The following is a 13,722-nucleotide window of genomic DNA, read 5'->3' on the forward strand; positions in this document are numbered from 1 at the left end:
AGGAAACCCTTGCGGACACGGGGAGAACATGCAAACTCCGCACAGAAAGGCCCTTGCCGGCCACGGGGCTCGAACCCGGACCTTCTTGCTGTGAGGCGACAGCGCTAACCACTACACCACCGTGCCGCCCAACCCCAGTAATAAGAAAACAAAAACTTGAGGTTTTGTCCACTTAACACCACTGCATGATCTCCAGCAGCTTTGAAGGCGGCTGTCCTGGATCCTTCACAAGCTTGTTCCTGATGCTCGGGTCAGTTTAGGTGACCTTATCGCGTGGTTTTCCCCAAAGCGGTTTAGCGTGTCAGGCCCGATGCGCTTGCTCTGCCTGCTGATGCGCTTAGTCGCTTTAGTTAAAATCTGATATGCTTAGATTTATACCGATACGTTAAATTTCCTACCCACAAATAACTAGATACATAGGAGAGCAAATAACAGAACCATTTACATATTAATTGATATTTGTGTTAAACAAGCGGCCTTTTTTCCCCACTGTTTGTGTTGATTCTGTCAAAGTAATATGTCCGCGTGGTATGATGTAAACAAACTGTAATCTGTTGGCTGTGTCAAGATCACGTGTTCAAACCATCCAATAAAAATATCGAAAGAAAACGTCAAACATCCCGGAAGTTTCCGATTCATTATAAGCGATCTCATTGGCTGCCGATGTCGTCCCCCACCAGACGGACAAAGCTGACTGATTTTAATCACAAAAGTTTGACCTGGTCTATTATCATGCATGAATGGGTTTCTTAGTACATAATCTTTCTGCAAACTTAAATGTATGAATTAAGTTTTCCTTTCCTTTATGTTTTAATCTTAATCTAGTCCATTTAATAAAGTGCCAAAATTTAAACTTTATAATATGCAGTTGCCTTACTTTTCTTTTCAGTGTATCTGAGTTCTACATATATTACGGTAATTGCAACAGAAACATTCTAAATCATTACAGTTATAGTAATACAGCAACTGATTTTAAGGTGGCAGGTCTTAGGGTCAGATCCCTTTGTGATCAACAGGAGGTCATGATGATCGATTCTCTTCACTGAATTGCATAAGATGGAGCAAACCACTGGTCGTATTTTCATGCACATTTTTGTTACTTGATCACAGATAATTAAGGGATCCCCATAGATTTTCAATCAATCATATACCCAAGTAATCTACAACAAAACAACAAAACAGCTTAACTTGCATGTTGAACTTTAAAGTGCATATGACGGGTAAATTCAGGAGCAAGATCAATGTAATTCTCCTGTTTTATAGTAAACTTTGGTCAAATATCTGTCACATTTTGCGCAATTTTTTTTTTTTTTACCTTGCACAATACCAGAATAATTCAGTTGAAATCAAGCCATTTGAGGCGAATTGGGCCGCCTCTGAAAAAACTTGGCATTTGGATTTCCCGGCAAACATTGATTTTCGTGACGTCGCGTGCGGGACGCCTCCCTCTGAATCCTACGTCAGCGCTGGTTTGTTTATGAGAAAACGACCTGGTGGTTTTCTGCAAATTTCTTCAACGTTATCGCGTAATTATTAAAATGGTTAACAGATGTATCGTAGGAGGGTGTAGCAACACCAATCTTGATGGGATTAGTACTCATCGTTTCCCAAAAGACCAGACAATGAGAGAGAAATGGGAGCGCTTGATGTACACAGGCTGTGCACTGAAACCGTGCAAAGCTCGCGCAGCCTGCTGGCGCTTCCGCAGGTGACGTCACGAATCTGGCTCCAGACTCCCTTGGGATTTTTCCAGACGCGCTTTGTGATATTTTTTTCTGCTGTAGACAGATGGCCTTGTGCAAAATTACCCTTCTGGATGAGTGTATAAAGGGACATTTTCATATTAAAAAAAAAAAAAAACACGAAATTGGTCCAGAATATGCACTTTAAGGTGAAATTTCAAATGTGTAAACGTTAATACTATTTAGGTCAGAAATCATTGAAACACTAGTACTGTAAAATCTCTCAGAGACCTTGAAAATGCACCTGAGAGCTGCTGGCGCTCAATTGTCTGTGTATTATCATGCCAGAATTTAGGGCTTTAATTTTTTTCTGGAGAAAACACTTATGCCAATTCCCTTTCAAACCTACATTTAAGACTTGGGGGGGAAAAAAACCCCACATTAAACCACACTGTCTTAAAACCTAATTAAAAATAATAACTTATATCCTGGGTGGCACGGTGGTGTAGTGGTTAGCACTGTTGCCTCACAGCAAGAAGGTTCTGGGTTCGAGCCCCGTGGCCGGCAAGGGACTTTCTGTGCGGAGTTTGCATGTTCTCCCCGTGTCCGCGTGGGTTTCCTCCGGGTGCTCCGGTTTCCCCCACAGTCCAAAGCCATGCAGGTTAGGTTAACTGGTGACTCTAAATTGACCGTAGGTGAGTGTGTGAGTGTGAATGGTTGTCTGTGTCTATTGCTGTGTTCACATATATACCGGTACGACAGTGGTATAACGGTATCGATACAAAGTATACCGGTACAGTTTAGTGCATCTGTCCACACTAGCGAGAAATGTTTGCTGTTTTCTTTCACGGTAGTTGAAATGCACGTGCGCGAAATGTTTCCGTGATTACCGAGTAACTTCCTTCCAAGAATATGGCGGATGAAACAACGTGTGTGTGCTTTTTGTTGTCAATGTACAGTCTGTATTTCTGGTGTTCATTTATTCAGTCGAATCATATAAAACGCGCGAGGCAGTTGAGAAAGAAACAAAGAAAACGAATCTCCGTTCTTCATTATTTTATTCAGCGAAGACATCGATTGAGGTGTGTGACCACACTACAGCGAAGCGCTACAGTACCGGTACGAAACCTATACATTTGTGGGTTTCGTACCAATACAGTTATACCGCTACAGTACCGGTATAGTTGCTAGTGTGGACAGGTGTTGCGGTACGAAAGTAGTTTCGTATCGGTACAAAATCCCTAGTGTGGACAGGGTATTAAGGCCTCTGCATGCTCTTGCGACAAGGCTTTCGCAGATAGCTTTTCGCAGACAGTTGTAATTTATCGTTGAGCGGGGAGCAATAGGCGTGCGCGATGTTATTCACCGCTACAACGCAAGGGGCCGCGAAGTCGCTAGGAGTAGTTGGTGGGTGTGGTTAGTGGAGTGTTTATCCTCCGGTTACTTATAATGCCTAGAACTGGAGTCGTATAGATGTCCGTACTTCCTCACTTCCTCCATCAACCGCTCTTCGTGCTGCTCAACCTTCGCTTGTGTTTTTAAAAATGCCGGTCGTGAAAACAAACCAAACCGGGAAAGTAGGGAAGCGGAAGTGCGTGTACAGCGGATGTAGAGTGGACCAATCAGAGCCCTCTTGTCTGCGGTGGTCACAATTTTTGGGACGTGCGCACAGAGCGTCTGCGAAGGGGGGTACGCAGACGCCATCTGCGACGACCTGGCGACTTGTCCCCGCTGGGATAGGCTCCAGCTTGCCTGCGACCCTGTAGAACAGGATAAAGTGGCTACAGATAACGAGATGAAATTAGATCATGTTTTCTACATGACATAGATAGAAATGACGGGCATTTTCAGTCCTGAATTTACAAGAATGCTGATAGTTGGATTTGGGGTAGATTTGATATTAAACATGGCGTTTGTTTTTGAGTAAATAATCGAGAAATTATTTCATTGAACTTCTTGTCAAGATTTTCACCCTAACAGCCTCAAAAGACCAGACTTTTGGGGTTTATTACGTCATCAAAACGCATTCACGCATACTTAATGAGACATGGTCTCATTTGCATGACTAAGACTGATCATTAATCCTCTGTTTGACTGGCCATGAGCAGCTCATACATTGTGTGTGTATATATATATATATATATATATATATATATATATATATATGCGTTTCTATAGAAATGTATATATTAATAAGCATGCATGACTTGAGAACACAAGCTCAAATTCACAAACTGGGGAAGCCAAACGGATGGAGCTAGTGCACTGATTAGCATGGTGAGCTAACAGGCTAACAGCCGACGTCAGTTTGTTGTCCTTCTCTCATTCAAACACGAACATGAAGACATTTGGTTTTAAACAAATAAATAGTTTAATGTTTCGCTTCGCTGAACAATAAGTCATTAAGTAGCACAAGTTATCACAAAAACAAGGTTTCACACAACAACAGCGCGCTGCTGCGGCGGCCTAGCGCGCTAATGCTAATGCGCTCCACTTGCCCCAGTTCCGTCCCGGTAACTCACCGGTGGAGTTCGCGGGTCGGTCCAATTTTAAGATGTCTCTGAGGTGCTGAGTCGCGCCTTCTATGTCTATACTGGAACTGGAAGCCATAAGGTCTGACAGGAGCTGAAACGGTGCAATGTGACAAATTACAGCTCGTTTTGTCTTCTGCTCACCCCTACGAAAAGCTTATAACTGTATTGACTTCCGCTGGTGCGCCGGTTTTTTCCTTCCCCCCACCACCACTACCACCTTTTTTGTAGTTCCGGCCAAGTAATTTATTTTTCATTTTTTCAGTGCACGTTCTCACATTTAAACCGCGTTTGCTTCAATATATCGTCTGAAAATCACTTTGTTTCTCTCGCTAACTTGTAAATAACCTCCTCAGACCATATTATTTAAAGCACCATTTCCATTCAACAGGGCGAGATGTCTGGTGGTTAAAAACAACAGTGCCATGATCATACATCCATTTGAGCGTCTTTATTTCCATATAATGTACATGTCAGAAATTGAAATACTCTGTATTTATTACACGCCATGCCATTTGTTCCTTGTGTTTTGAAAATTAACACCTGAACATCCTTTTCCTCCTTCTGCTCGTCACTTATTGGAGAGGACAATCTTCAGAAAGCAGAGCAAGAAAACATTGGCATGAGAAAAGAAAAACGTTGCAGGGAGACTTGGGGCAAAACACGTCAGCTTTTTAATCTGCATTTCCAGGAACACTTGAGTATTTATGCAAGAAAACACAAGCAAAGTGAATTTCCAACATCAGGTCATATTCACCTGACAATCCTTCAGTTCACTTGATTGCGCTTTTTCCTCAACTCTCTCACTGTCAAACTTCGACAGATCTAAATGGCTAAAATTAATCTATTTTATTTGATAATAAGGCCTACTGGTAAGCGAAGAGTTGTCGGATGGAGGCACAGCCTGCAAGAGATTCGTACTTCTTTAAAGCACAACCCATTTCCACATCACTACTTTTATTTTAAAGTTTGCAACACTGGAAGAATAACAGTCTTCTTCCATCATTGGAATATTTTCAAGTAAAAGAGACAGATCTGTTCTAATAACTACTTCACAGGCCCAAAGACCATTCGAACGCCGCAATGTGATCTTCCTCTTAATCAGTATTGAACAAAGGAAGTTTGGTATAACTGTGGGTTCAATGTTTCTAATACTGATTTTATACCTGTAACGCATGCAAAACAAATACAACAGGCAAGTCATTACTACATTAGAGAAACAAATAGAGGATCAACGGCTTATACTGCTAGGTAAGTAAACAATTCTTAACATCACCAAACTCTCTTTTCTTCATTAAGGAATGCTATTACCAAAACTATTTCCAGTACCATTAAGAAATTGGTTATACATAAACAGAGGAGGAGAAAAAAAAAAACAGATGCAAGACTAGACAGTGTGAGGAACAAGATGATGCCATGGTTAAGAAAGTCAAAGGTTTTATTGTGTCTTGTGGCTTGATAATTATCGTCACAGAGAGCAGTGAGCAGAAGGTGAGAAGCACACTGGTCTGAAGGGGTGGGGGATCGGGGAGGGGGTGTGTTTACATTAACATTTCTTTGGATAGTTAGAGCAATCTTACATCACAATGAATGGAAGCTCCAATGTTCAAGAGGAAAAAAAAAAAAAAAGAGGAAGAAGAAATAAGTGCCAAGAAGCAAAACTATGAAAACAAGCAGAGAACACAATAAGTACTAAAACAAAGGAACCCAGTTAAGACAGTTATGAATTTAGAGTCAAACTCAAGAACTAAATTGTAAATAGAAATAACAGGTAGAAATTATGTGATGTTAAACATGTCTCTTCCACGTCAGTGTCCTCTGATATTCGAGCTCGCCATCATCATGCACATCAGCAGAGGGGAAAGGGATCGCGCTTTGATGGATCTGTGGGCTTTCAGCAAAGAAACACTTCTCATGTCAGGAGCAGAGGCGCTACTGTGTGCCGGTATGTTATCTGTGATTTGACTTCTTGGAATCCGGTGCTGAATCTCAAAAGACGAATGAAGGGCAGACTGAGGTTCAGGCATCACTGGGGGCGATGTGCCCTATTCTCCACCTTCCCCCGTTCCCCCCCCCCCGGACAGCCATGGTGCTTTTTAGCCAAAGTTGTGGATCGCAAGGCGGAACATGTCATTGGTACACACCCATGCATCATTAATGTTCTTCAGAATGAAGCTCTGATGGAACCCCATGATGGGATCATCATCTGCCTACAAACACACACAGAGGAACAGGATTAGTCATGATAGATTTGTTTCAACAATTTACATAAAACCGCCTTAGTATCCATCGATTCAAGTTTAAGCATTAAGAGACTACGAGTGCATTCTCTAATCATCAGCACTGTTCATATACATAAAGGTTACAGATCAGAGATCAGGCAAAAAGCATAGACACATGGCCAAAAAAAAAAAAATCAACTCACTCTCATACACGTCGGCAAATATAAAATTCTCAAATACACCAACAACTTTACGAGAAACACCTCTCTTCCTGCTTATTCATGCAATTATCCAATCATGTGGCAGCTGTGTAATGTATAAAGTCATGCAGATACGAGGGTAAGTCAAAAAGTTCCAAGACAAATGGAAAAAAAAAAATCTCTTTATGAAAATAAAGCTATTTCTCTACATATCCTCGATTTAAGTCTTAACACTTCTGCAAGCGATGTTTCCATCGGAGAATTCCTTCTTTGAATTCCTTTTGAAATTATAAAAAAGTGTCTTCGAACTTTTTGACTTACCCTCATACAGGGAAAGAGCTTCAACTAACGTTCAAAACATCTCAATAGGGAAAAATATGATCTTGGTGACTTTGTGGTCTGGTTTGAGGAATTCAGAAATTGCCCACCTCCTAAGGTTGGGGGGGGGGGGGGACCCTACCCCCCAATACACACACAGTTCTGCAGGCATGATGGCCTTGTTGAGACAGATCAGAGAACAGCCAGACTTAAAGTGCATAAGACGGGTAAATTCAGGAGCAAGATCAATGTAACTCTCCTATTTTATATTAAACTTCGGTCAAATATCTGTCACATTCTGCATTCTCTGCAATTTTTTTAGCTTGCGCAATACCAGAATAATTCAGTTGAAATCGAGCCATTTGAGGCGAATTGGTCCGCCTCTGAAAAAACTTGCCATTTGGATTTCCTGTCAAACATTGATTTTCGTGACGTCGCGTGCGGGACGCCTCCCTCTGAATCCTACGTCAGCGCTGGTTTGTTTATGAGAAAACGACCTGGTGGTTTTCTGCAAATTTCTTCAACGTTATCGCGTAATTATTAAAATGGTTAACAGATGTATCGTAGGAGGGTGTAGCAACACCAATCTTGATGGAATTAGTACTCATCGTTTTCCAAAAGACCGGACAATGAGAGAGAAATGGGAGCGCTTGGTCTACACAGGCTGTGCACTGAAACCGTGCAAAGCTCGCGCAGCCTGCTGGCGCTTCCGCAGGTGATGTCATGAATCTGGCTCCAGACTCCCCTGGGAGTTTTCCAGACGGGTTTTGTGATTTTATTTTTTCTGCTGTAGACAGATGGCCTTGTGCAAAATTACCCTTCTGGATGAGTGTGTAAAGGGACATACTTTCATATTTAAAAAAAAAAAAGAAAAAAATATACATACTGGTCCAGAATATGCACTTTAAGAGCTGGCTCAAATAGTGAATGACCCTAACAAGCTTTTATCACCACTTGTTTACTACAATGCATTATGGGCGACACCCGGGATCAGCGCCGCTATCAAGTCAAGTAACTTTATTTGTACCCGAAAGTAAACTTGTTTTGCAGCGAAGTGAGTCAGCTTTCTATTACACACATGCCAAACACTGAAAACATCTAACATACAACACATCATGATAAACATAACATTTATTAAAAAAAAAAAAAAAGATAAACATGGAACATAAAACATTAAAACAATCATGCTACATTGTTTACTTTCAGCTTTGTTAAACACTGTACTGTCGCCTCAAGTGAATCGCTGTGCGCCTTACTGCGTCTCCACAACAAAGAGAACACCGAATTTGAGCTTTTATCAGCTGCCAGTCGAGAAGAGGAGAAGAAAGAAATGGACAAGTTTAATTTTAATTAAGATTTGCCAGCTTCATCAGTGATGACGATTATTCCATACGACTTCGAACCAACGTGGAGGACAGAAGAGCTGGAAAGACGACAGGATTCGGACTAGTCCGTCACGCTGGTATTAACATCATTACTGTTAGGGTTGCAAAGGGGTGGAAAGTTTCTGGGAATTTTGAAGGGCCCGGGGAATATTGGGAATTTTCAATTTTGGCATTTATTAAAGTTTTAAGCATTTTAAAGGTCCCATGGCATGAAATTTTCACTTTGAGGTTTTTTAACGTTAAAATGAGTTCCTCTGACCTTCTTAAGTCACCCCAGTGGCTAGAAATTTCATAATGTGTAAACCAAACTATGCCCAACATTTGAGAATGGCGCGTCAAAACGGCGCGTTGAGAAGCTCTTCCCTTGCCTACGTCAGCAAGGGAGATGATCCCCACACCCCCCCCTCTGGATTCCCACCCACTGTATGGATTACCCCGCCCAGCTCAAAAGTTGCCACCAAACATGGAAATTGCGCTGTACATGGATGTGACAACACAGAAAGGAGTCTGTTTTTACTGCCGACGGGAGAGCCCCTGAAGACGCAGTGGCTTAATTTTATTTACTTCAATAATACGCCGTCGAGTCTACCTAAGACGGTGTATGTTTGTCGGAAGCATTTTGCTGATGAATGTTTCCACAACTTGGGACAGTACAGGGCAGGTTTTGCACATCAACTGTCACTGAAGCCTGGGTCCGTACCAAGCATCCCTGCCGCATCAGCCACAAACAGCGAACAAGTAAGTGTATAACTGTTAAGTCGTTTTGCCGTGTTTTAAAATCGGTGCCACGTTAGCCTTGCAATGGCTACATTAGCTGTGCAGCTAACCGCTTCCTGCAGTTAGCCAGGTACTCTGCGCAACAAAACCAAAAAGCATGCAGCATGCTCTGTTAAACTGAGTTTAGTCTGGAAATTGACCGTAACTTATGAGCTTATGTTTTGCCGTGTTTTAAAATCGGTGCCACGTTAGCCTTGCAACGGCTACATTAGCTGTGCAGCTAACCGCTTCCTGCAGTTAGCCAGGTACTCTGCGCTACAAAACCAAAAAGCATGCAGCATGCTCTGTTATAATAGCCAATCAAAACAGTTTTTACAAAGACACCCACATTCTTTTTTTAAGTCACCCGTTCATTTTATTTGTTTGTTTGTTCGTTCAGTAAAAACCCAAACATTTGTTGAATTTATTTTATTTCCTCGCGTCGCACCTTAATGACATCAGTGCGCAGTATTTTTCCCTTCGCGGTTTGTTCCTTCTCTCTCGCCATAGTAAGACACCCACATCCGCTTGTTCTGACCCACTGGAGGTAGCGACACAGTGCTGTTAGCCAATCAGAGGTAACACGTTTACATGTCATGAATATTAATAAGACCCGCCCCCACCCTCTACCCTTCCCTGCCTCCTGCTTCTCATTAGCAAAACGACACACTGGGAAAAGGGCTGAAATGGGGCTTTCTCCCAGGAGGCTATATCTACGTGCCGAGGGTTCATTTCGAGAAAGGCTGCGGATATAACATCCGGAAACCTCCACGAGCCCGTTTAAAGCATCAACAAACCACCATGCCATGGGTCCTTTAAAACATTTCATCACCCAGAAAAACAAATGAAAACCCATGTTAAGCCTTTCAATTATGTACTGTTTTGTACTAATTAAGAAGAGGAAATATTGCTAAAGGTCAATTAATAAAAGGCTTTTAGTTTTTCAATATTAGTATTATATTCAGATTTTTTGAGTGAATAATTATTCTTCTCAATCTCCGTTATCTAGTCCGAGGGACACTTAATAGAAATCCAGTCAAAATTGTCAAACGTGCATTCCCAAGTTCCCAACCACAAAAGTGTAGAAGGTCTTGTATCCCTTGGTCTACTACACATTTTGAATACATTTTTGTGCGTGTTGGGGACCTCTCGAATCTGCATTTGAATAGATTTCTATTAAGTGTCCCTCGGACAAGATATCTAGTAATTTTGAATTGAATAGATTATTTTTCTCGAGTGTACCCTTTGGTAAGAATTAACGGAATCTAACTCATTGCATAACAAGTAGCGATTTCTAAAAATCTTGCAAAAACTCAATTTTGACCATTTTTATTACAAAATTTTACAAAACTTGAAGACTTGTCTACAGATTTAAATCACAAAGGCATCACATAAAATAACAAGGAATATTTAAAAAACAAAAGTTTCTAATGACTAGTAGTCTTGAAATAAGTTTTGCTGCTTGTAAAATATATGAGTGCCACTTTTTTCTTTGAATCTGGAGCACGGCTGTTTAATGTCATGGTATTAATAGCGTTGTATACCCGAATCGTTACTTCTAATCCGATAATTTGCAAGAAAATTACTTGACAGGATACGGTTTACAAACCAGTTGAAAAATGAAAAAGGAATTCAAGTTGTTGAAGTATAATTAGTAAACCCCAAAAAAAAAAAAAGTTTCAGGACGCAATCTTCAAAATCATAAGTAGAGTTAAAGTTGCTTCTGAAGACAAGTTCTCACAAAATCTAAGGTTATTGTTTAATTCATTATACATGTACCAGGGAAAACCCGTATTGTTTTTGTAAAACATTTGGTGGTTATTAATTCTCAGTTGTTTAATTAGTTATATGCTTGTTTCTGCTTGTATGTTCTTCTGAACAGAACAGAGGCCCAGAGAAATATCCTCATCTGAATAAAAGGACCTTTTTTTTTGTATCAATTTTTAACTCAAGTTGGTTTTGAAAATTCCTGAAAATTCCCATGGAAATTTTCCACTCTGAAAATTCCCGGGAATTTTGCAACCCTAATTACTGTCGCACAATTAAAACGTGCCAGATCAGGCGGCTGGTGGGTTTTCAAAATAATAAATACATGCATTTATTTTTTTCGCAGTCCGGTTGCCATCAAATCCTGCGCTCTGATTAGCTGGCAAGCGGGTCCGTATCCTACGGTACAGACCCCAGTTACGGACCTCTGGCGACTCGCTGGTTCACAACATACATAGTAGCAATTTTTGTCAACATTTATCTTTTTTATAAGATTTACTAATAAGATTATCAAAAATCTTAAAAAAATTTTTCCCAACATTTCTCAGTATAGTAGCATTAATTTTACAGCATGGATAGCGATAACGACAGTGTTCACAGCGAAAGCGAGTTTTACTTCTCTAGGAAGAAGAAATAAAAGAAAACATTTCAGGAGAAAGCTAAAAACCTCTAACTGTTGCTAACGCCGAGCAAAAACATGGCTGAATCCTGAATGACTCAATTTTGTATAAATAGGGGACTACATAGGCGGCAAAATGTAGTTTTTTTTTTCCTGCCGTGGAAGTGCACTTGTATACCGAGGAGGAAGCCATTTGCATTACAGCCGTGAATGAGGATTCAAAATGGCGGCTCGGCTCTCCCTTTCGGGCGCTCTCGTTTTCTGTTAGAATTTGGTAAAGAAAAAAACATATTATTTACCAGCTTAAGGTCGGCCCGTATGGTGAAATACTGTGACCTCGGCCTTCAACACTGACCTCGGCCAGTACTTTCAAGACCTTGGTCACGGTATTTCACAATACGGACCTCCCAGCTGGAAAATAAACATGCATGTATTTTTGTGATAAATACATATTATACTGAGCGCATTTCCCACAATCCTCAGTAAGGTTTCGGACAGCACTACAAAATGGTGTCTCCACTACATAGCGAGTAGGGAGCGATATCGGACACGAAAAACTTCCGGCTTGATTACGTCAGCATTCGAAAGAGGGGGCGCGCGCGTCTTTTGACAACGTCGGCAGATGTCGGTCGCTTTGATTTCCGCTGTACGTTTTACTTCCGTCCAACAAGGTCTTGCACAGGTCTCAACGAATCTCGTTTACGGCCATTGCCCTTGACATATGGACTGATGTATTACATGGCATATTTCACACACTCAACTTGCTATAGCAGTGAGAAAACAGCGATCAAAAAGACATTCCGATATTTAATAAAATGAGATAAATAGAATTTTGATAAAAAACTTTGCCTTCAGTTCCCCTTTAAATTAGGCCCACATACATAAATTGTAGACTGAACTCGCATACTTGAACATTTAATGGCAATGCTCGTACAAATATCAAAATATTCTGACTGAACAAACTCTACCAGCATGACCGTGTGGTCAATGAAAGAACTTTATGTTCTCAACAAATACTGAGAGAGAGAGAGAGAGACCCCTCTTTTACACAACCCATTCAAGGCACAAATCTTACATCTTTATTCCGCCTTGCATTCTGTATAAAACGTCCAAATGTGTAATGTGGGTCTGTATTGTTGCGCTTCCGAGCTGGAATGACTGGTAGCAACAGAGCCAGAACTGATATCTGTAAAAGTGACAGTCAGAACGGTGGGACAGAGGGGTGACATTTAGGACGTTGACCTTCTTTCAGAGACCTGCATGAATTCAAATGTCTCCGTTGTCAAATGTTGCTTGCATGAGTCTCTCCAATCATCTCTTCCTCGTAACCCTTTCACTCAGATTCCCTCTCCCTCCTCCTCCTGATTCGCCAGCTCCGCTAAAGGACCCAAATGTGTTTTCGCCTACATACTGAAGCTATTACATCCCTTAAAATGTGACTTAAGGAAGTGATTCCATGTTGTATATGAGGCTCAGTAACTGTGTTTGAAGAGTGGTAGAAATGTGCACAGCGAACAAAAGCACTTCAGCACTCCGTTCAGCCACCGGTGCTGTTTTGAAAGCGAAGCCGGTATGCTCAGGGTATTTGCATTTCCGATGCTTAGATACGTGACCTTGGACACCGACGCTCCACTGGGACACGTCATGCCTCTCGTTGCAGAATGCTAGCTTGCACTGTAAAAAACACACTGGCGTGGCTTCAGTGAATAGTGAGCGGTCTGTCTTCTTGACGCCAATATTACAAAATAGCTGTGTAAAAAGGGCTTGTTTACTTGCACAAAATATTCCACTTTTTGCTCTTATTCCAAGAGACAAATATCCCAACTCGGCCGTTTACCTGGCAAAGGAAAACAAATCCATTTACACAGCCCCATCTATCCACCCCAGTCTTGCAAACTTGTCTATTTGCATACTCCAAACGTGCTGCATAGACGACTTGCAACCACGTGATCAAAATGTCCTACGTCATGAGCGGCCGCTGAAAGCATGTCCGTAAACAACACTGAATTTTCTCAGCATCACTACGGTTTGAACAGTCAAGCGAAGATTTGATACAAAGACTAGCTAGATGTGTGTGGTTCTGACCCAAATGATTTCAAAAAAAGTCAGACTTTTCTGCAGAGAAGACACTTCTACTGAGCATCGAGTACCCAGATTTCGCATTCTATATGGTCTGGCTACCGAAGAATCAAGTCCGACCTTGAACGAAACAGCCCGTTTTCTGAGTGGGTGCCCAGTCTGG

General features: G+C 41.3%; 2 protein-coding genes across 2 annotated transcripts in view; both read right to left on the minus strand.

Annotated features, from left to right (window-relative positions):
* The window catches only part of edc4 (enhancer of mRNA decapping 4), a 99,171-nt gene extending 94,785 nt beyond the window's left edge, over positions 1-4,386 (minus strand). The window contains exon 1 of the mRNA XM_060923937.1: positions 4,205-4,386. Coding sequence (XP_060779920.1) covers positions 4,205-4,292 — 88 coding nt within the window. The 5' untranslated portion in view covers positions 4,293-4,386. The remainder of the gene's footprint in view (positions 1-4,204) is intronic.
* Positions 4,387-5,633: 1,247 nt separating this feature from the next.
* The window catches only part of nutf2 (nuclear transport factor 2), a 78,024-nt gene continuing 69,935 nt past the window's right edge, over positions 5,634-13,722 (minus strand). The window contains exon 5 of the mRNA XM_060923940.1: positions 5,634-6,423. Within this exon, the coding sequence (XP_060779923.1) occupies positions 6,310-6,423 (114 nt within the window). The 3' untranslated portion in view covers positions 5,634-6,309. The remainder of the gene's footprint in view (positions 6,424-13,722) is intronic.

Source organism: Neoarius graeffei, chromosome 6 (genome assembly GCF_027579695.1).
Source record: "Neoarius graeffei isolate fNeoGra1 chromosome 6, fNeoGra1.pri, whole genome shotgun sequence".
Lineage (NCBI taxonomy): Eukaryota > Metazoa > Chordata > Actinopteri > Siluriformes > Ariidae > Neoarius > Neoarius graeffei.